The following is a 24,315-nucleotide window of genomic DNA, read 5'->3' as shown; positions in this document are numbered from 1 at the left end:
AAAAATAGGATTCTAGTTTTGGAAATCGTGTATTTTATAATGTATTTCAGGACCTTCAATTTTCAAGATTTACAAAGTTTTCATAGATCTATTGTTCTATACTAATTTTGAAGCTTTAAACTTTATAAGTAAATATAAAAATATATTTTTAAGGTTATCGTAAAGATTTTCAATATTGAAATCATGTTCTCGACATTATTTGTAGGTTGTAATTTGATTGTTTACAGCTTGAGCTCTATACAAACTGCACCCTTTTTTTAATTTCAACTGGGGATAAATAGTAGACGAGGGCTAGAGAATGGGGTTCAGAGAAAATGAGTATAGTTACTTTAGTCACCATGGGTGGTGGGGTTTTATTTTATTTTTTAGGAAATGCTTGACAAACTATACCATTAAACAAGGTACATGTCGAAAGACCAAACACTTCCGATTAACCATCAGTATTCGGTCCTAAAATCCCCACCAACCGATCACTGTTTGAATGAAGTCAATGGACACTTCTTAGAATTTTCCGACGGATTGTACACTATGAGACAAGTACATATGATCACAATTGCTACTAGTCATTAATGGCTGAATCTTATTGGCTCATCTAGGCTTAGGACAAAATTGAATCCAAAGGTGCATGTGAGCTTTTAATTTATGCAATGTCTAGCACCTTGAGCTTTCAAAAACCTCCAATACCAAACCAAGTAGTTTCATTACCTCAACTTCTTTAATCCTGTATAACTTTTCCTAGAACAATTTGATATGCCGAAGATTAAGATACCCAACTATTCATTCCTATAGGATCCCGTTTTCCTCATTACTATTGTTTTCGGCCTCAATTGGCATCTTTTAAAGACACTTTCAAATACCCCCATCTCCTTGAGTATTTTCTCTTTTTTTGAGTAATTCAATGGGGATGACAAGGCCCTATTAGTGGGAATGGAAATCACAGTATACAACCAAAGTACGGGGTGTACATATAAAGCATCTTACCCTTTATAATACATGTTCACATTCGATTATATACAAGGCCCTCAATTATCTGATGTTCACAACATTCTTTGGCTCAAAATCCACCAAAATTTTTCTGAGTTAAAGAAAAAAAAAAAAGCCACTCCCCAACAGGTATTCAAACCCGCATTGTTACGTTAGATGGTTGAGGACCTGGTTATTTCAAAAAAGGATCAAGACAGGTATCACGGACCCCAACATGTATTCAAACCCCCATGATATCCATATCCCAAATGGTAAAATCACCACTTCTTTATCCGAACAAATGCTTTTGTTTATGATTTCGGAAGGTTTGCCCACAGAGTAGAGCTCATTTTACCGACATCTTTTGTTAAATTACAGGGGTTTTGTCTATTGGTTTAGTGGTTAAAGTGTAGAGCCTTTGGCTTAGTGTAAAGGCCCCAAGGCCACCATGTACAAGAAGTGCCTCAACTTTAATCCATATTAACAAAACATTCACAGGAGAGAAGCAAAGAAATAGTCGGACTTTTGAAATTACAATGCAATATGTCAAAAAATACATTGATATTTAACTGGATGCCGAATTGTCAATACCCAAAAAAAAAAAGAAAGATTGGAACTTTCTCACCTCTTTGATATAGTACACGTGAAAGCCTTTCTTTCCAAGCTGCTGGCTGAAATCTAAGAGTCAGTATATTATTCACAAAAAATTTACACCACGTGAGCAGAATGGCTGCGAAGACAAAATATGGCTAATGCAAACCTCCATCAACAAGGGATGCTAACTGATAAACCTTTTTTCTCCTTGTGTAACACTTCTTAGAAGGCAATGTAATTTGAGTACGGTCGTGAATGCAATCCTGGGTAATGTGGGCCTTTGGTTTACGCTTGTAACGCAATCCCCAAAACCTCAACTCGGTATTGCAGTCACTTTGTATCTGCAGTCAGAAATGGATCACCTAGTTAAAGAATCAAAAGCATATGATGATTTGGGAGTCTCAATCATGACTAGAATCGACCCATGTACCTGATAATTCAGAGGACCTGTCACTGAGGTGCAGCAGTCCTTATCATGACTTGCAACAACTCTGCCACCCAACAAAGATAAAACTAATAAAAGAACATATTTCACTTGGGCTAATATGTATTATATATATAAGGCACCCTACTTATACTGTATAAGTAGGGCACACCTCTAAATTTTGCCTATAGATATATTGTTTAGGTAGAGGAAACATTATGATGGGTTGAAAAAAAAATTTATTTATACTTATGCTCAAGCAGATTTATAAACAGTTGAGAATCTTGAAAACAGAACCTAAGTAACTTATTATAAGATATACTACTTTTAGGACTTGAAATTCATTCTTTTCTTCATTTCCATACATCTCAAAGTCCAGATTATCAATTAGACGGTTTTCCAACATAGGAACACTCTTCTAGAGGATTTTTGAGGCGCGCCTTACTTCAATATTATATTAGAGAGAGACAGCGAGAAGGTGAGAGATGGTGCATGCTCAATTAGGAATATAAAGGGGAACAGATAGCTTACTGTTCTGGTATTTTCGCCAATGTCTCTCTTTCCTCAATAATTGACCCGTGTTTAACTGACTCTGAATCCTGAAGCATGTGATCGCTCAATAAAGATTGGGATGCACCAACTTCTTGATTGCTTTCTCCTCCTGAAATTGTTTCAAAATGTGAATCAGGTAAATCATAACCATTTTGTCTTAAAATTAGAATGTGATCTCTTTCCCTTTCCTCAATTTGGGCAACCCCGACAACAGATTCTGACTCCTGAGGAATATGACCACTTGATGAAGATGGTAATGCATCAATTTGTTGATTGCTCTCTCTTTCTGAAATAACTTGACCATGTGAAGTAGATGCATGAGTACGCATCAATTTGTTGATTGCTATCTCTCTGATTTGCTGACCATTATCTCTTCTTGAAATAGTTTGACGACATGAAGATGTGTGAGCATCAGAGTCAGTTAAACTTGGAATACGACCCATTATACTTTCATCAACTTGTGTATCGACTGTTACTGAATCCATATCCTGAACCATATGATCAACCAATGAAAGTTGTGAATCTTGTGATGCATTGATTTGTTGATTATTGTCTCCTCTTGAAATGGCTTGACAATGGGAGGGAGATACACGAGTATCTCCACAAGTTAAACTTTGTAAGTGAATCTCAGGATCACCCACCTTTGAGACGACAAACTCATCTAAATTGAAGTTGTTATTGACTTTTACTGTACCCCTTCTGAATTTTCGGGGTCTTCCTGCTATCAGAGTATGCATAACAAACATTAGAATAGTCCAAAAAAAAAAGCCCTAAATGTGAACTTTGTTATGAATAGGGTGCACACACATACACACCTGAGCATACACACACACACAATTTACCTCTTGGTTTTCTGAAGGGCTTCCAGTTCCCAATCTCTTGATTACGTAAAGCACATGCAATACTACCATTCGAATAAATATTCTGCATGGAAGCACCATTACATTCATGTCCTAGCAAGTTATTAATTATTCCAGTTCCCCTTCTGAGAATTCTAGGTCTTCCTGTAATGCACGAAAAATAGAAACAAAAACACCTTTCAGTGAAGATTATTTAAAATATAAGAGAAAACTAAAATATCATCAAGCATACCTCTTGGTTTTTTGAGGAGCTTTTGGCAGATGGATTCTTGATTTTGAGAAGAAGATATGAGAGCATCAAAACAAGGCAGACTCGGAATGGGTTTTTCCCAAGCTTCAGAGACTCTTTCTAATTGTGAGTTGTTGAATATTGTTATGGACCTCTCTTTGATTAGTTTGGGTCTTCCTGCAAATTGTATATAACAAACACAAAGACAATGACGAAACAAACAAATAAACATGAAGTTCATTGTGCAGAACACACAACAGAAAGAAATGCACCTCTAGGTTTCCTCAGGGACTTCCAGCACATGGTTGTGTCTTGAAAATCCAGAAAAGTGAACTCCAAAAGTTTCAATCTCTCAGAATGGGACATTTCTGAGAACCCAAATGATGTTTTCCATGTTTCTCTTAGCCGAGGAACAGCTGGCAACATCAATGCTTCGACCCCCATTGAAGCAAGCATCTAGAGAAACGAAAACATATGAGCAAACAAAGACATCAATGCGTCGACCCCCATTGAAGCAAGCATCTAGAAAACATATGAGCAAACAAAGAAACCCGTATAGCAATCAAACCAAAAGAAATGGACAAAGCCCTGTGTCTTGTTCACTGTGTTATGACTCAAACAACAGGGGTACTAAACCATAATCCGATGGTCTATGGGAATTCTCATACTCCAAGGAATCATCATGGTCCACTAAAATAATTAACTTTTTCTCATTGGAACCTATCAGAAAAGGACATGACTCCAAAGATGGGCCCAAATCCTGCCTTCATTTCATTAGAAGGTTGGAACCCAATAGCATATGGTTTTCCACAAGTCCATCAGATCATATCATACTTGCCATGAACAATATGAAGTATCTTGCTCATGATGATACTAGATGCATTCTAGTGAAAACACCAATGGCATGGAAGCAGACAGTCCAAAGCATGTCTTTGGTCACCCAGAAACCAGAAGCCAACTTATTGACAATGCATAATAGCCCACATTGCGAGTACAGAAGTTCCATATGTAGCTCTACCTTCTCAATTTCATTAACAAGAAGGCGGCACATTCCCTGGCGCCGATACTGGACACGAGTAGCAACAAGAGGCATTTCTGCAACCTTCACTCCATGTACCCTGAAAGAACATGATTGATCCCAAAGGTGAGACACAAATTGGATAAATTACATGAAAAAAAGGTCCCTACTACACATTTTACTGTACTGCAATGGACTACGAGTAGGACATTGCGGTCATCACCATCCAATGAAAATGATAGCTGCTGATGGAGAGACAACGGGACCCACTAGAAGGACATGATCAGAATTTTGGGTATGGGTCCCCAGTGGCTCCACTGTTTCATCACTTCATTGGACAGTGATAAGTGATGACCCCTATCGGATTTGGTTTTCCATAGTCCGTTCCCTTATATTGTGCTTTCTCTTACACAAATGAAGAAATTACACAAGTCTCTACTCATTTACCGGATGGTGGCAACAGATATCATCTCATCCTCCCTCTCTAAAACAACAGTATAAAAACCCCGAAAGTCCAGCCGGCTTAGTTCAGACCTGTAACATATCAACCCAAAACTTGACAAGAACCTTTGAATAGAAAGACAAGCATCTAACAATCACATGTAAAACAAAGTATGAAATCAGATGCATTCATATTATGTAATCCATCATATTGAGAATATTTCTTAAAGAAAAGGAATAGATGTCAATAAGTATTGAAAAGGTTTATACGCTTTCTACATTTCATGCTTCTGACTGCAAAATTAGGGAAATTTTGAGAAGCTTGAGAACAATCACGAATTCTTTAATTTCATCCTGTGGAGGTTCCTATCGATCCCATTGATGCCGAAACAAATTTTGTTTCAAAGAGGAAGTCTCCAAAAACAAGTTCTGTCCTCCTTTATCGTATTCTTAGTCATGTAAAACAGTTAAGCAACTTGAGACTAGGAAGACAAAGAAAATATGATGGGAGTACCATATGCTATACCTTCAAAGGCCAGCATGAACAGGAAGTTTGTCGCTTTAACAGACAGAAAAACGTCAAGTCGCAATAATACTTCTATCACGCATGCCAGTAGTTCGCAGTCTGCATTTTCAGATTGGTACAATCTTCCTGGCCAATCTGACGGCACTCCCATCTTCGTCGCATGCAGTGAAGCAAAAGGTAAAAACGCTTGTACACACATGCATATGATTATTTAGCTCATCCAAAGATACTTAAAACAGTACTGGTGGGCCTATATCCCTAAGTTCTGATTGTTGATGATTGTCAAGACCAACTTGACACAAGGAAAATGAAAAGAATGATAGTTGAAGATAGCATGATACTGCAATCTGTGTAACACCGGGCCAGAAAAGGAATATTCTTTTATCTATTAGTTCATTATTTAGCAAGAGCTACCGGTCCAGGCCAAAGGTTCATTCATCAAATATTGACAGCTGCTCTTGAGTAAAATTCAAAGTTTATAACTCACTTCCTATGGTCCAATGGCACAACTGAAATTCAAGCATTTCACACAGCTCATCACAATTGTCCGTAACTTTGGATCAATGCCATGAGAACTGCTAGGTACTAAAGGAAAACCTGATGTTGCAATTTTTATAAATTTTTCAATGTCCACCATGGATAATTAAATTCAGTCATTAGTGATTATTGGAGCACTACACTTCCTAGGGAAACATTTGCTCTTAAATTACAGCAATCAAAGAAGTCCAAAACTGTTGCACAAACTTTCTAGTCCTCTCAAAAGCACAAAAAACGCATTCTTTTTAATCCAAAAGATACGATTAAGGAAAGAGAGAATTGAAGAGTAGTTCTCACCATTTATTAAAAAGAACATCAGAGACAAGATCCGTCTTTGTGCGGGGTTCAACAATTGGCTCAAAACATTCATGCAGTATACCAAGAGCAACAGATAGCTTGCTGTGATACTCAGCTATGGTTTCAATATCTGATGCGGTAAAGTGACCACCGTCATCTTTTGTTGATCTCAAAAAAGTGATACATAAGCCTTCAACATAAGTTTGATTTTTCTTCCCCATAAGCCTATGGAGACATGCGTATATCTGGTAAATAATTATTGAAACATCAATTGCCATAATTGCATTGTAATTAATCAGACAAAATTTCTAAAAAACAGTCCTAATGGTAACAAAAGAAAAACAGAAACATTTTATTTAAGATACCATAATCCAATCATAATTACAAACTGGGTGAAAAGAAATGGAACTTCAACACTTAAATGCACAGCATACCTGCGAAGTTCTTGTAGAAAAATAATTAATTCAAGTAACTGTTGGACCTCTCTTTTGAGGGCAGTGATTTCTTGCAACGGTTGTATAATAATATAATGCAACAACCTTCAAAAACCGTGTTTGGGCAATTTGTTTGATCCAAATTTTAAAATATACACTCTTTTCATTAATGAACAATCACCCCAAAAAAAAAATTGAAAACGTAACTTCGAAAATATTTGTTTAGCCCAATTAACATAGGTCATCCATTTTGATAAGATGCTTAGATCAAGGCCTTAAAAATATTTTTTCATTTCCAATTTTTTTAGATGGCTTTATTATCAATTGATGAACAATGCAAAAAAGAAAGAAATGATTTTAAGTTTGTAAAGGCTAAGATCTTGAAATTCGCCAAATGAATGGTCTAGATTCGTTGTTGGAGGGGTCTCATTTTGACCACATCTATAGTTCAAATCAAACTTTTTTTTTTTGGGATTAATTATTGAGATGAAGAGAGAGTGTGTGTAAATTTTTGGGTCATACAAATACCACAAACATGGTTTTCTAGAAATGTGGTTGCATTATACTATGATACAACCGTTGCATTAGATTGTTGCCCCTCTTTTTATGTATAAGCAATCTGGGTTAAACCCCAACCTCCAGCTTACAACAAGTGCCTTCCACTCGTGTCACAGGTTTGAACCTAAATGGTTGGTCTCTATACAATTCAAAGCCAACTCTAATCTATTTCCCCAAAAAACTGATGCAGGATAACATTATTTTAGCTTTTAAGTTTTGTTTAAACAGATATATATTTTAATTTTACTTTAAGGATCTATTTTTAGGGTTTTTAAGTTTTTTAGGGATTCTAGATTTTTTTTAATATTTTTTATTCACTACTCACAGGATACTATTTATAGTTGTTGTTCATGGGTATTGTTCACATGCTACAGTTCATGGGGTAATTCTGAAATTTTAGTATTGCTTAGGGATATTTTAGAATCTTAAATATTTACTTGGGTCTCAAGTTAGTTTAGGGTTCTACAGGCTTATAAAAGGTTAGCTGTCAAATTTTGGGATGCTCATGTTATTTGGAAAGAATTTTATTTTATGAAAGAAAAAAGTTTTTCCCTTGGCTTGATTTACAGTCATGCCTTTTTAACTATAATTGTTAATTTTTACTTGTTTGAGGATCAGGGATAATGTAGAATAAATTTCCCACCTTTCCTTCGTCAAGTGGTATCAGAGCTCGACTCGAAGACGGTTAGAGATTACGATCACTAGCCGTGGAGGTCTAGGCCGCAGGAAAGCCGACCTGATCTGATTGCATAATGAAATCAACAACTAGACAGTGAGGGTCACACAACTGCTGCGCAAGTGAGGCCAGCAACACTATGGCCTAAATAAGGAGGAATCTACAGGATTAGACCCAACGTGAGGGTCTTTATGGATACTGGGTGCGAACTAGAGTCTAAATTTAGGTGGTTACGGACTAATGACGTGTCAAGCTACATAGATGGGTTTGATGTGTGTGGCATCAACAGGATTATAATTTTGAAGAACAATAAAAAGGATCCAATCTTCAATTGGATTCGATATACTTTTAATTAGTAGAAGGTCCTATCTTTGGTAGTGCTCCTGTCTGTGATAGTTATCCTATTTTTGATACAAAAGCAGGTGATGCTATTTCTGAACTATTGGACAAAGTTGAAGAGAATTTGGAGAACCGATCTATGATAAGGATCAAGAGGAAGATTTTCGGAAGAAGATCTTGCTTGAGAAGAATATGGAGAGAAGGCACAGGAGGCCCAATCAAAACCATGTCCTTTTAACATCTCAAGGATATCGAAGAGGTGGAGCATTCAAGAGATTTAAAGAATTGGAATCAGAATGTGGCCGAGTCATAATGTGGCCCTAGTTTTAGAGAGTAATAAAATAAATGTTGAGAAAGCCTCTAAAGGACAGAAAATTAGGTTTAAAGTTTCCTCCCTGATTTTAAATAGGAGTTCAAGAATAGCCGAATTTGATAAATTTGCATCAATTCCTCAATATACATTTCAAAATCCGCTTCTTGAGGAATTCTTTTTACCACGGATAGAAGTTGAGCCAACACAGAAGAAGAAGGTTGAGGAAGGTGGTTTTGATGTTGAATTCATCTTAACTCACTTCAAAATTCGAGGACGAGTTTTCTCCAACTAGGAGAGAATGATGCAGGACAAAATTATTTTAATTTGTTATTTTTGTTAATTTCAAAAGGTGTATATTTTACTTCAAGTTTTAGGGTTTTTTATTTTTTCAAAGATTCTATGATTTTTTTATATTTTTATTCCCTATTCACTGGTAACTATTCATAATTATTGTTCACGACTAACTATTCATAGGGTATTTCTGAAATTTTACAATTGTTTAGGGCTATACTAGAGTCTTAAATGCTTACTTGAATCTCGAGTTAATTTTAGGGGTTCATATGTTTATAAAATGTTGACTGTCAAATATTGGGATGCTTATATTATTTGGAACGAATTTTATTTCATGAACGAAGAAAGTTCTTCTCTGTTGGCTTGATTTACAACTATGTCTTTTCTCGATAATTGATATTTTTACTTGTTTGAGATTTATAAAAAAAGTAGACCTTTCCTTCATCAAAAAGCGAATCCAATCTAGATGCTTCATATAACACAAGAACCACTCAAATGACTAATATATGTTAATGAATCAATCTCTAAAATCTGACCTACACACATCAAATGTAGAAACTACTAATACCTATTTATAATTTCTGACATGCATCAATGGTCTTAATTTGAGAAACGACCAGACAGTGTCCACTGAAATATTTCCATGCCAATATTCGATAACCCAAAATAATGTTATTGCAATCCAATGTCATTTAAGTGATGAAACCCATATCGATCCATTGAAGAAACAATAGCAACAGAAGCCAAAGCAAAATTCAGTGGACTAATCTTTTATATACACAAATACCTCACTAATGGCAAAAAAGCCCTTGCTAAGAAAAATTGTATTAAAAATCAAGTGTAGTAAGTGTCTAATTAATGTTGAGTAGGCTACGGGAATATTCCATGTGGAGTAGCCTAACAAAATCATATAATATATATATATATATATATATATATATATATATATATATGGGTGAAGTCATATAAGGCACCCTCCTTATACTATAGAATAAGGCGCACCTCAAAAATTTGCCTCAATATGCAGTTTCGGTGTTAGAAACCTTATAATTGCTTGAAAATTTGTTTTCATCCCTATTTACAAAGTTTAGGTTGGGTTTTTGGCCTTTAAAAGCCTAGAGAGCTTGTAAAATAATGCTTTATAGTGGAATATATACTTCAATGGGACTGTGTGTTGATTGACCATGGGTTAGGAGATTTGTGACCCCGGTTATGTCTAAAATCCTTACCCTTGGGCATGTGACACTACCGAGAGGGGTTTACAGTGGGTCATCCCTACTTGAGGTCGGAGACATGCTTAGGGATGATGTTTGCAGGCCAGGAGAGCTATGTGGTCTCTTGTGTGTTGTTGTAAGCCTGTGAGAGTAAGGGTCAAAGCCTGAACATACTTCCACACGGCATTTACACATGATAACCACATTATTGGGAAACAACCTTGTAAAGGGATACATGTACATGTGCATAGAGAGAGCCCCCTTTGTATTGTACTGACAAATGTTAGACTTGCTCGTAAAAGGGGGAACTAAAATCTAAATTCCAATAACATAGTTCTACTATTTATTGACCAACTTTGACAACTAAATCATGAGCCCTTGCATTGAGACTGTGGGTCATGAGTCTTTGTTGGATTGGATGAGTAAACAACAATGGATCATGGTTCTTAGGTCAAGTGGAGTGCCCGTATTGTCACTGGTCTTGACTCATTGGTACCGATCCACTTCCAAACAGTGCTTCAAAAAGCGGTCTGCCCAGCGCCTGGGCGGCCACCTAAGCGGATATCCATGGGTGCCCCCTTGAACCCGCCTAAGCGTCCGCCCAGGGCCCGCGCCCCACCCAGGGACAAAAATGCTACTCCTTTAGGGTATTTTTGGGTCATTTTTTTAATACCAAAGGGGTAAAATTGTGGGTTTTAGGTTTATTTGAAACTTAAAACCCATTAGAATTAGAGAGAGAAAACCAAAAAAAAAATCTACTGGGTCGCCCAGGTTCTAGGTGCTTGCCTAGCGCTTTTTGAAACTATGATTCTAAATATTTTATTTTTGGTATTAGATATGTTTTTGTGATTTTTTGAAAAAATTCTAGAATTTTAAAAAAACTTTTTCTCAAAGTTTCATAACTACGAAGGGCACATGTGGGGACCTAGGATCTAGCCCCCACGGGTGTGTGGCAACCATGAGTGGGACATGTGGGCTTGTGGTGCCCACATGGTGTCCCTAGGGTGGCACACCCCACTTATTTATTTTATATACCACTTTTAGTCAAAAGTTTTAGTTAGTAAGGGAATCGTTTAAGTTTTAACACTAAAAAGATATGGTTTTCTATTCAAGTGAAAGTTTTAAAAGAAAAGATTATCCGTGACTTCTTTTAAATTTTGGAAGATCTAGATTATAATAAGGATGGTTACAATTCAATTTTAAATAGAAGTACTTGAGTCAAATTATAAGGTGATAAGGTTCCCAATTTTCACCCAAAATCATGATGGCTGATTTGTAAGATGGATGACTCATATTTAATCTCTCTCACCCCACAAATTTTCTAATAGCCTAATGGGCAAGCTGGGCAAATAAGATAAAGCATTCCTAGAAGAAATCCAATTCCAAGTGGGAGATAGATATCTTTCTATTTAATCCAATTTGAACTCCCTCAAATCATGACAAAACCTCTATCTCTCTCGCCAAAATATCTTACACCCCAAAATATAAGTTTGTCTCTCTCTCCCCCATATTTTGGCACGCCACCATCTCTCCTTTTGCTTGGGGCGCCACCCTCTCTTCTTCTCTTGCTTGGGACACCACCCTCTCTCCTTCTCTTGCTTGTGAAATCACCCAAAAAGAAAAGGAAATAGGTGGTAGCAAATGAAACCCTAGGACTAGGGTTTTGCTGGTTTTTGAAGGTATAAGAGGTATGTGCAGCCTAGAGTGAAATTCATTCTCAAGTTTAATCCTAATTTGTTCCTACAGCATTTCTACAAACCCTAGCTGAGTTTTTTATCTCTCTGAAGCCCTATATTGAAAAGTATTGCCAGAAAAGCTTCTCCATCTCAAAACTTCCAAGTGACTCCAGACATCATCTAGTAAGTCTTCCCAGTTGAATTAATTATTTTTTAGTCATATTTTATATTTTTCTGTGAATTTTCAAGAACATATTTTGTACTCAGAACTATAGTGGAAGATTAGTTATTGCTCTTGGATGGTTTTTTTTTGCTTTGGCAATAAAAGTAAATATCCTAGGTTGTATTTAGGGTTTTAATTTTGCTTTACAGTAGCGTATAGTGGCCAATGTAAGTGAAATTCAAGTATATATTGAATAAAATAAGAAGAAAATTTTTGAATTTAATACCTTGAATTCAATATAACCACTCCTGTCAATTTAAAATTTCAAAAATAGTACAGAAAGATCTAAGAAAACTATAAAATTTTGAAAATAGAAAGTCTAGATAACTTATTACAAGATGCACTACTTTTAGGGATAAGTTGTTACAAGATGCACTACTTTTAGGGCTTGAAATTCATTTTTTTTCTTCATATCTACACCTTTCAAGATTGAGATGATCAATTGGAGGGTTCTCCAATGTCAGAACACACTCTTCAGGAGGAATTTTGAGGTGTGCCTTACTTCAATAATACAAGGTTGCAACTTGATATAAATTTTTTCCTATGCGCACGCGCACACATATACATACCTATTCATACTACATAAATGTAAATATATATATAGGCCCTGTTTGAATGCATGATTCACCAATATGCACTAGCTTCAAGGGCTGTTTGATGGAACAATAATATCTACAGTTTTCTAAAACAGGAGTCATCCATGATAGGACCATTTTCTAGTAAAGAAGATTTATCACATTCAAGGTATACGGTCTCTTGACCCATTTTTGCCAGGGGTCCCTACGGATCCCTGGATATCTGCCTGTACATCTCTCTTTTCTCTTCTATATAAAGGTTAACAGTTATCAAAAAGAAAAAGATTTATCACATACAAGTATAAGCCCAACTTGTGTGTCAGTTATGATTGCAGGCAAAAAGGCCTGTATTTGATGATTCATTAGACCAACGAAGATAAATTTACAAAATGAACAGAAGAAAATCTATTTTGTTTGAGGAATGGTATCATCAAGTCAAAGAAGAATTATGGTGAACTAATACAACACTGCAATGCTTAGAGAAATAACTTATCAAAATATGCAGACATTAAGATGGCCAAGAATACCCAAAGCCCTGAGAACTCTTGGCTAATATAAGTTTTTCCAATTGATCTTCCCTAGGGATAGGGATGTACACTTAAAGACTCACATTAGCAAGGACCCATGAAATTTCCATACGAAATCATGAAGGAGAAAAAAAGGAGCCAAAACAGAATGAACACTGGGAAGGTAGCCAGAAAGAAGAACAGAAGAAGAGACGATTGCTCAATGCTGGATGAAGAAAGAACACCACTAGTTAGCTTCTTGCTCTCTAAGGCCATATTTTCAAGCCATCTCAGCTCAAAAGCAAAAGGAATTGAATCCCACCAACGAATTTACAACTTCCAATCCACATAGGTATTGTCTAATCAAGCCCTAGCCAAAGACGAATATCTAGCAATGTTCTTTACCCTCCTTGTAGCCAAGATAAAGAAAATGATCTCTTTGTACACACGGGTTTCTCAATCCAATGATTCACATTCTCCCTCAACAAACATTTCTAAACAAGACCAAAAGAAAATAAAAAGTTTAACAGCTAATGCATCTTTGACGAATCCCTTTAGAAAACAAAACCAGCTGCCATATTTAAAACATTCCCCTATAGCATAGCAAGATATAATAAGGGGAATGAAAATTTGAATTTGAAATGAGATTTATACGAACCATCATATAGTTTCTGCCAAGGAGCACCATCATAGATCAATAATTAAGACCAGCGTTTTAGAATACTGACTCAGGCTGGGACTCGCTAGGGTTCTGAGCCTGAGTCAGGTGAGTCAACTCATCTGAGTCTATTCAGAACAGGCAACAAAAGATCAAACACTGCAGTACTCAGATGACTCTCATGGTACTGCTATGGGAGAGCCAGGGTCCTGAGGCAAGTTCCCTCGGTCGAATCCCAAGCCAACTTGCTGAGTTTTAAAACGCTTGAGTGATACAGATCTACCTTGGCGAGTGCCAATTATTCTGATCCCAAGAGAACAGAAAGTCAATTCGAATAGACATTATATATCTGCAAGTTCCTTTGATGAAAATGGATATCAATGGAATGACAAGATACTCATACATTATAGCTATGAGATGAAATAATGGAATTTGACAAAAGAAGCATAAAATAGTGATCATAGGATTAAATACATCGTTTTGATAAATTCCTATTATACATTCCAACAATATGGACTAACTAAAGCCTTCAGATGCTGTTACATATTTGAAAGAAGGGAAGAAATCAAAAGCTACCTCAAAATGCAATCATCACGACTTAGAAAATACTTCTGAGTACACTCAAAAAAAAAAAAAAAAAACTTAGCATACAAGTTGGAGTACCTTGGAACATTTTCGACTGCAAAACCAATTTCCTTGTGGACAATGTTTGAGCCTTGGTTCACCATTTTTTGCCAAACAACCAACATGATCTACAGAGAGTTGGACCATGCATTATGCATAAAATGTTTAGTAACAAATTGTAAAAGGAAGAAGAAATAGCAAGAAGAACAAATGGAATAACGAAGAACCTATATGAAAACTCACACTCAAGTTGGCATTGATCACAAAATAAAACTGTCATCTCCGTAAATTGACTGGTATCATCATTATACTCGCTCCCACCACATATGCTACAACGACAAGATGGACAGAACCATTTTCCTTTAGGCACTTCCTACCGAATAACAACATTCAGATCAGATGTTTTGAATACAAATTTTATGTCAACTAGCTATTTAAAAGGAAAAGAAAAACACAAATCAGATTTACTTGGACATGGAGTAAGCAACATAAATAAATAAATATGTAAATAAATGTCATACAAATTTAAGCAATTAGATCACCAAAAGTATTATTTTAACGACAAGTTGTTCAATGAACTTCTAGCAGTTTACAGTATGAAATACTCTAAAGGACTAAGAACCTGAAAATAAGGAACTTGTAAGTTGTAACACACACCACGTGCTTCCATCTCTATATAGCTTCTTATTTGTGACTAAAGTTGAAAATAGAAGTACATTGCAATCGGAAAATCCCAGAACAAAAGAGAAATTAGACTGCAAAATTTCACCAGCGTAGTAATAATTAAAATCCTAAAGACTGCAAGTATTTGAGAAAAACACATATAAAATTTCCACAACTTTTAATCCTCCAATTCCACCAATATTTAGGGTTCATGGCATCGGCCACATCACATGTGATAATATTCTCAATTCCAGATATACACTACACTCTTGTGGACATGTTCTCACTCTTGGTGTTTCAGCCAGATCATCGACCTCTCACTCCAATTATCTCCTGATTTACCTTCTTGCTCCAGTCTTTCTAATGGCCTTCTGGCTGCAATGGATTCTACAACCCCGGAATAATTCTCACTCAGATTCCAGCCCTTTGGCTTTTTCGAACACTTAACAAAATTTCGAATCAGCAATCACAAGCCAGACTGAGTCTAACCCACTAGTCTTCACAAGTTACAAATTTACAAACTCTAATAACTATATAGTTACAAACTGAATTCCATTAATGCCCTATAACAATGTCCTAAAACTTTATATGGCCCCCAAAAGTGTCCCACAGCTCCTCCAACAAAGAGCCCCGGTAGAAACCACCCTCTAGTCCTTGTGGAATGAGTAGAACCGTAGGATCTTCTGCAGCCACTCTTTCCTCCCCCTCGGTTTTGTTTGATACTGTCAAGTCCTCAGTGATTTTCTGCACCACTAATCACAGCAGATCAAGTGCCTCTCTGCTACAGACTTCCTCACCAATTGGCAGTCCATCCTCACCTGCAAGCCCCAGCGCCCCCCCCTCCCAACATATCCCCTTGGCATCTCCCAGATCATGGCCTGATCAAATTCAACTTCAATGGGTGCTCTCTCAGCAACCCAGGCCGGGCTGGCATCGGGGGACACTTCAGAACACACAAAGGGTCAATCCTCCTTTCCTTTGCCAAACCAATTGGTCAAGCTGATTCCACCTTAGAAGGTCTCAGATGTTTCAACCCTGCTTGGGGTTCCTCCCTGGTGGTGGAGGGTGACTCCTCCAATGTAAACTCCTGGGCTTCAAGCGAGGCCACCCCTCCCTGGTGTCTCGCTTCAGCCTTTGACGAAATTTCCGATATTTGCAGGTTTACACAGGTCTATTGGGTGCATACTTGGCCCGCGGTCAACCACTCAGCAGACACTCTGGCTAAAGAATGCGCAGCTATGGCCATTGACTAAGATTTTGGCTTGGGTCCTCGCAGCATGCCCTCTTTTGCAGGGTGTGGTGTTTCTTGGTCCACTAAGATTGTATAATTTTTTGCGCACCACCAGCTAGGCAGTTTTTGTATAGCACTCCCAAGTTGCGGGTAGCCATTTTTTGCACATATGTACATCTTACTTCTATACATACAAAGTCAACATATTAAAAAAAAAAAAAAAAACCTGTTAGGATAATAAACATTGCACATCAGTTGAATGGAGACTGTTATGAAACTTGGCTAGCTTGCTCTGCATGATCAGTGGTTTCATATAAGAAGCAATTGTAAATAGGGAAGAGAATGTGGTGGCAAATGGTCTAACCAGGGGAGGGATGGATCTTGAAACCCATGTTGTCTCTTCCTAATAATGTGCTTATTTTGATAGGTACCGCATCATCTGTTTTTTCTTTCTTTCTTCTTTCTTTTTTTTTGTGTGTGTGTGTGTGTGCGCGCGTGTGTGTATTGGTAAGTCTCATCATCATTTCCTGTTCACTTTTAGCACTTCACTTGTCTCTATAATAATAAAATTTCCACCTTTACCGCTCAGGAACAGAGCCATTGCATTTGTCACTTGAGCAGTATACCATGCTATGAACCACTTGTTTATCCCTAAAACCTATGATATTAACCATTGACTATACATCTCTTGGTAGTTGGTGCAATAGACTATTTTGTTTTCGACAGTAATCATTCATTATAAGAGGCCGATCACAGGAATAGAGGCATAGCATTGTGACTTGTGCAGTATCCCATGCTCAATGTTCAAAAAAGCACAGGCCGGTGCCTAGGAGTTTTGGCTAGACAGCCAGGAGTCCGCCCAGGACCAGGTACCCTCAACAAAACAAATTAAGATATAACTTCACATATAAGAATTGCGATATAACTTCACATAAGAATTAAGATCTAACATAATTATTAATTTATAAAATAAAGTAAAACAAAACTCATAGAATATCAAAACATACATCTTACAAAAAAGGAATCACCTATTCATAAAAGTATTCGATATAGACCCAATTTCATCATCCAAATGAAGAAAAGTTCAATTAATCACAAAAAAAGTTAATCTTTCAACTACAAACATGTAAATATATCATAAAAGAAAAAAAGTAAAAGAAAAAACATGATTCACAACATACTATGTTACAGCAAAAACAAATCAAAACCCTTATTCAAATATGATAATGCTTTAAAAAATCAAAATAAAAAATCGATGTCGCAGCAAACCTCATCTATTGGATCGCAAAAGTCCTCAAAATTGACTACTAGAAGCTCCAAAAACACCCATGAACTATTGCCATTGTTTTGGGGAGAAATAAAAAATTTATCGATCTTTCAATAAATCACATATGCGAGGTTTTTTGGGAGTTTTAATCTCTCTAAGAGCCACAACCTACAAATTAGGTTGTGGGGGTTTAGAATACCCCCCAAAACCCTTTTCCCCCCTTTTAGGGGCGAGGAATTACTACTTTTGACCCTAGCTGAGGGCATTTTTCTGCCCTTAACAGCTTGCATTGAGGCAGCTGCCTTGATTGTAGTGCCTAGGCGGCGCCTGGCATGCCTAGGCATGCGCCTAGACGCAAGCCACCTAGGTTCCGTTCCCCGCCTATGTTTTGCCTAGCCATTTTAGCAATTTGGCCACCTAGGTGATCACCTAGGCGGCTGGGCGGCTGAATTTTCAAACATTGCCTATACAGCTCTTGGTAGTTGGTGCAATAGATCGTTTTTCATTTTTGATAGTATTCATTCATTGAAGGTATAAAGAACCACAAAAATTGTGTCTCAACACCTTCAAAAGGTGCTACCACATTAGTAGATTTTGAGATCTTACCACATGCATTCTTCTGAAGGAAACATTTTTTTCAAGCACGTGCAAAATGTTTTTCCTTTGCACTAGCCACTACATAATCACATAGTAGCAGTAAAAACACAAATCTTCAAACACAAACTAAACTGCAAATCAAATATCAAAATTAACATAGCAATGTCATTAGCTCCCTAGCATTCCATAACTCCAAAAACTATTTTTCCATCAGAAATATTTTCCAAAGCTACTTAAATATATGGTGATATCAGGCAAATGTATGGACAGCCCATCAATTCCCAATACTATCAACACCAGAATATGTTCTTAAGCTTCACAACTTAGTCATTGTTTGCATATTAATCACATTCCCAGTCAATACCCATGTATAACCTATTGCATTAGTCTTCTACAAAAAATACATATCCCACCAATAAAATTATCATTCTGTGAGAGGAATATATGGGAATTCATATGACCAAGCAAAAAAATATAAACAAAGTGTAGTCAAAGTTATAAAATAATCAAATGACCTATGAAAACCATATTCCATTGTAGCCATCACTTCAAATCATTTCAACACATGACAATTATCAAAATGGGCTACAGATTTCCGCACTACATTTGAGACTAGCAGACTTTCCTATAATGTAAAAGGTGTGCTTGGTGGTGCTGTTTTAAGTGCTTGTACCTTCAGATCTACACAATTCAAGTGAAATGATGATGGGCAGTGATCACACAGAATCAAATCTCCCCCATAATGGCAGATAGTGCATATCGTGTCACTATTGCGACGAGAACTGGCCTTCCTCCAAACCTTTGATTGTGAACCCAATCCATTGATGTTCTTGTTGGTTAAAATCTCATTTTGACATTGTAAAAGGGACCTACCATCTCGTAAGAATATGTGGGCCGAGGGTCTAGGTTTTCGGCTCCCCGCATGAGCCCCAAAACCAGAGAGACTATACACCACCTTACAACATTTGCACCTAATCCCTTCTCTACTTATCTGCCCTTCGGCCATAACGCGACCATTCTTTTCATTCAAGTAATAAACCCTCTGCCTTAACCCTATGGATTCATTCTCTATCATCCAAGACAAAACTGATCGTACACTTTGCTTGCCAGAACATAATGATAGACCTTGTGGGGTTCTCTTGGAAGGAAGTACAGACATCCGGCAACCATCATTATGTCCCTTTTTTCTCTTTTTCACTCCCATCCAAGTAGAGGAGCCATCCTTATCATGTTTTTTCTTTCTTCTTCTAACCCCCATTTTAGCCAAATGATCTGGCTCAGCATTTTCAACAACTTGGATAGCCAATGGAACTCGATCACCTTCTTTCCTTTCGTGGCCCCGTCCAGCTCTTACATTTTTGAATAATCCATGAGACCCAACCTTCCCTAAAGGAGTATCAATAGAAGAGATCCCATTTTTTCTCTTTCTGCAACCTCGTTTCGATTTCAATTTGCCCTTTCCCATATGAAAGTTCCCCAGTTGCCCGTCCAAGGGCCCAAAACTCCCCTCACTATCATTGTTATTGCCACTCAGTGTTCCTTCTCCTTCCTTTGAAAAGGCCAAGCAAGCAGTGTAGAAAGAGTAGTATGCTTTTCCATGAGGTGAAATATATCGAAGATCAGCCCTGGTTTTGAATAGCCTTCGTTCAGTCCTCCAACCCATGGCCTGAAGATGCATTCTCGCTTGTTCTCTCGCCAGTATGATATCACACTTGGCCCGTCCCACCTTACTTTCCTTCTCATATTCAATAAAGTAATCCTTTATTGCGTGGGAGCAGTACCTACTCCTGGTGACTACCACTCCCCATTCATACTTACTCTTACGACATCTCCTATAGGTACCACCATTTCTCCTTTTCTGACAAATCCCGCCAAAACTAGTATTTTTCTTATCGATTGCTCTCTTATGGGCTTTTGATCCCAATAAATTCTCACACAAATCCCTATTTTGAATCTCAGGTTGCTCCTCCCAAGCTGCCATCTCAGCCAATGATGCACTAGGTTGTGAACTTAAAATTTCATCACCACAAAGAATTTGAGAAATGGGTTCAGGAAGCACCACAAATGAAGCACTTTTCTCCAAAGTGACAGAGCTAACTAAGCCTGATTCCATCTCTGCACCATTAAAACTAGAATCACAATCTCTATTGTTAAAACCCCAATCAGTATCTCCACCATTATAACCAAACTGAATCTCTCCAGCTTTGGAACCATCAGAACCAAGCTTTTTTCTCTTCTTGGGCCTCCTCCCCTTCCTTTTTGCCAAGTTATCTTGGACTGGATGCTCAAAACCCACAATGGAACAAGCTTGAACCCCAGGCATTATCTCTCTAACCACCTCATCAACAAGCTTAGACCAACACCCTAGGTCCCCAGAAGTCCACTCCGAAATAACTCTCAAAAACTCATGACTAATTCTCAAACTGTACCAAATATTCTTTATTGAGACCAAGACCTCTTGTTGACCGTACCTCTCTAATGATTCAATCAAAAGCCATCGACCACGAGGTCTCCACTCTCCTGTGGACGCATCCCAATCATGGGCTAGTCTCAAATCCTTGATATCAAACAATAATTCATCCCCTTCATCTGGAAAAAACACAGATGTTTTACCTGGCCCATCTAATCGATCAAAAACTACACCTTCCCACCATGCATCTTGATACATGGCATCAACACAGATGCCAAAACTGAGCTTTTCAGGAGGTGGAGTGGAAGAATAAGGTGACAAAGGCCTAATTCGACCCCTGTAATGGATCAGAGCTCCAGTCTTGAAGGTTAGAGATCGGGGACTTGGTTTCAATGGGATGGATTCTACAAGCTTTGTTGAGCCATCTTTGCTAAGGAGTTCGTTGTATCGAACAAATCGCTTCGACCCAAGAACAGAGAGAATTGCCCCAGGATACCAGGAACCTCGAAGCCCTTCCTCCAATTGCCTCACCTGAAATAAACCCACAACCTTGATGTTTCAACACCATTGCCACTTTAGGGTAAGAAATACGGCAAAGTGTGAAGTGAGAAGAGATTCAATATAAGCAGCACACAATGGTTCTTGAAGGGAAATTGAAAGACCACATTTCATTTGCATTTCAACATCCGCGAGTCGAGAGAGAGATTCCAAAGTGCAAAAATACATTTACAGGGTGCCGTAAGGGTAAAACCCAGAAACAATCGCACAAAATGTTCTTTAAAGACAAATAGAGTAAGACCCCAATTTCCTCCACGCTTAAACCACTCTTGTGTTTCCAGAGAGAAAACCCCAAATGAACGCAATACATGTATAAAGACCAGCAAGGAGAGAAAAGTGGAAAACGTCCAAATGTTTTGTGGGAGAAAAGCACAGGAGGTCTTAAAATTCATGTTATTCTCAGAAAGCCAATGAAATTCGAAAAACGGCTGGGTTAAACATCTAAGAAAACCCAATAATAAGCCTTCTATTATAGAAAAGATTAAAATAGAAGCCGAGAGACTGGACATTGGGTTGCTGTAACCCATGCAAAATTTGAAGAAAATGATGAGTAAGAAAGTTGTGTACATACCTCGACCCCCTCCCCTTCAAGAAGCTTGCCTTTGCTCTGCATACTGTGTGAGAGAGTAAGAACAAGCAAAGACAGAGAGAGAGATGGGAAATTTAGGGCAAGAAGAATACTTTCTAGCTCCCGTATACTGTGTGTGAAAGTAAGAACAGGCAAAGAGAGAGAGAGATGAGAAAATTAGGGCATAAAGAATACTTTCTAGGCCCCATAACAGAGCAAGAGGAATATATTGCTTAAAGAATAATTTCTTGCTTCAGTTACAGTCTAGAGAGAGAGAGAGAGAGTTATATAGAGAAAGAGTAGTGTGGGGGGGAGAAGAAAAACTTCCTGCTTCCGATACAGAGAGAGAGAGAATGTAGAGCTGTCAAGTGAGAGGAATTATAGGGGAAAAAGAAGGAAAAAAAGGAAAAATTCCCTGCTACCGTTAGAGAAAGAAGGAAAGCTTGGGCGGGAAGTAAGAGCAGTAGCACCCACAGATTTAGGGTTTTTTGAGGGAGAAAACCCCAAAATTTAGAATCTTAGAGAGAGAAAGGCGCACCAAATGAAGGCAGAGAGATATTCAAACATCTGGTGAGAGGGATTCAAACTTGACAGAGAGAGAGAGAGTGTTTCAAAACTGTCAATGAAAAAAATAAAAAAAAATTAAAAAAAATCGGACTTGATGAGGGCAACGGTTTGAGCAGAGGGAACATCGTCCTGGGCTGCGGCATGAGAATATACTGATTTGTACGGGTATATTTGTCATTTTCAAAAGACATTTCCGACAATTATTATGGAACACTAGGCTTTTGGGTTCTTTTAAAAGGGAAAAGTTTCTATACAACCGAGGTTCTAAACAATCACATCCAAGCCTGCCTCAAAATTTTCACTAGATGAGATTGTTTTCGATTAAAATATCCTTAAACTAATCATCTCAACATCGAGATGCATGAACATGAGAAAAAGATTTCAAGTTTAAAAATAATATATTTTGTAATACATTTTTTTACTATTTATTTTTAAGATTTTTCAAATTTTCATAGATATGTTAACCTATATCATTTTTTAAGTTTTAAACTTTATAAATTAAGATGAAAATATATTTTTAAGGTTGAAACCACATTTATCGATACTATTTGAAGGTAGGCTCTATTTTGATTGCTTAGATCCTAGGCTCTATACAAACTGCGCCTTTTTTTAAATTGCCCCTAGAGTCTCGGAACAAAATTTATAAGTTTACGCGTTCCCATAAACATGCTCAATTTTTTCGTGAAATTTCAAAATTGCCCCTGACTTCAATAACGAACGCCCCTCAAAATTACGAGTGCCTCGACAATGGAGTCTGTTAGGCCTCTCTCACCTGAGATGTGCTGTGGATTTATGAGCATCCACAGTTTCAAACTTTTTTGAAAGAGGTTACAATTACGGCTTTTATTCTAGCTAGGTCCGACTCGGTTTTATGTTCGGGTCCAACTACCTGTGGGTCAGATCTAGGTCCAGTCCTTAATAGTCTGGCCAAGTCCACAGTTGAGCTAACATGTCCTAACCCATTATTTTCCATAAAAACCTAAATATTGTATGAATATAATTTCATCATCATCAAAACTTTTTTCCAATTAAATGGGATCGGCTATAAGAATCTTGATCATCATTCTACTCTATTAAGAGTTATATCCATAAGTCTTCGTATATTTTCTCATTACTTCTAATCATGTTTTTTTTGTTTCTTTCCACTTGAACTAAGTCGCACTTAGAGATGTATAATCAATTTGCACCACATTTGACCAGAAATACACAATTTATTTAAAAAATATTATGTTTTTTTGACATAGGTCCAGATCTAAATAGGTCAAATCCGGCTCGAGGCCTACCTGGACCCTACCCAACTCTCTTAACCCCTCTTGTACAAAACTACAATTGATCTCTATCATGCTGATAGAGTTTTCTTGGCAACGCATGTGGAAAAGGAAATAAGTTATTTCTTTTACTAACTGTTGCCCCCTTGAATATTACATAAAGTTAGGACGTCCCTTTCCCAAAGTATGAGAAATAAGCTTTATTTTGGCTAGGCCGAGTTGGAGTCCAACCTGGCCCGATTCATATCCGGGTCTGCTGAGTCTTTCTCATGCCGTAATGCTATCATTCGAGTCGGATTCAGCGCAACTATGAACACATTTTTGGGCTGGGCCATATACCCAAAATACTTTTAGTCAGTATGACTTCCGACCCGGCACATTGGCAACCTTACATACCCAAACCCTTCTCTGTTGAATGTGTACTAAAACCTTGGTCCCCATTTGGGAAGGAGAAAGAAGATTCAAAATTTGTTACCTTTTCAATGTTTAGAACCCATCAAAAAATTGTAACCTTTTCAACCCTTCTCTGTTGAATGTGTACTAAAACCTTAGTCCCCAAATAGACCTAGAGTGAGCAATGAGGGGAAGCACAAAGAGATTTGAGTGGGGGTGACTGACAACAGGCAAGCCTATTGCAGTTCTTTTTTCTCTTCCTCTT

General features: G+C 37.5%; 1 protein-coding gene across 19 annotated transcripts; it reads right to left on the bottom strand.

The window, feature by feature from the left end:
• Nucleotides 1-1,465: 1,465 nt before the first annotated feature.
• Nucleotides 1,466-22,596, bottom strand: LOC18433026 (uncharacterized). 19 transcript variants are annotated; one of them, XR_016056236.1, is made up of 14 exons: nucleotides 21,826-22,015; nucleotides 18,960-21,227; nucleotides 14,772-14,901; nucleotides 14,568-14,656; nucleotides 6,442-6,686; nucleotides 5,608-5,758; nucleotides 5,088-5,174; nucleotides 4,641-4,740; nucleotides 3,895-4,078; nucleotides 3,626-3,799; nucleotides 3,376-3,537; nucleotides 2,513-3,251; nucleotides 1,988-2,048; nucleotides 1,466-1,898 (listed from the first exon to the last, which is right to left on the bottom strand). XR_016056236.1 is itself a non-coding variant. In XM_020666482.2 (14 exons), the coding sequence occupies exons 2-14, from the start codon at nucleotides 21,865-21,867 to the stop codon at nucleotides 1,713-1,715; spliced, it is 4,470 nt and encodes a 1,489-aa protein (XP_020522141.2). In that variant the 5' UTR covers nucleotides 21,868-21,952; nucleotides 22,481-22,596; the 3' UTR covers nucleotides 1,466-1,712. The 19 variants fall into 19 exon arrangements, 9 of the variants coding, with proteins under 9 accessions (XP_020522141.2, XP_088723980.1, XP_088723979.1 ...); XR_016056237.1 differs by having other exon boundaries at nucleotides 2,513-2,642; XR_016056241.1 differs by having other exon boundaries at nucleotides 2,513-3,254; nucleotides 14,772-14,897.
• Nucleotides 22,597-24,315: the final 1,719 nt, after the last annotated feature.

Source organism: Amborella trichopoda, chromosome 5 (assembly GCF_054954075.1).
Source record: "Amborella trichopoda isolate Santa Cruz 75 chromosome 5, AtrichopodaSantaCruz75HAP2 v2.0, whole genome shotgun sequence".
Classification (NCBI taxonomy): Eukaryota; Viridiplantae; Streptophyta; class Magnoliopsida; order Amborellales; family Amborellaceae; genus Amborella; species Amborella trichopoda.
The sequence above is the reverse complement of the archived record's forward strand: the minus strand, read 5'-3'. Positions and strand labels throughout refer to the sequence as shown.

What these genes read in the sequence shown, in the direction of transcription:
- LOC18433026 (XM_020666482.2), bottom strand. Translation starts at nt 21,867, where the DNA reads ATGCAGAGCAAAGGCAAGCTTCTTGAAGGGGAGGGGGTCGAG. An exon ending in GCAGTCGAAAATGTTCCAAG is followed by an intron (nt 6,687 to 14,567) that starts GTACTCCAACTT and finishes ATTATTTACCAG; the next exon opens with ATATACGCATGTCTCCATAG. An exon ending in GCCCTTCAGAAAACCAAGAG is followed by an intron (nt 3,255 to 3,375) that starts GTAAATTGTGTG and finishes ATACTCTGATAG; the next exon opens with CAGGAAGACCCCGAAAATTC.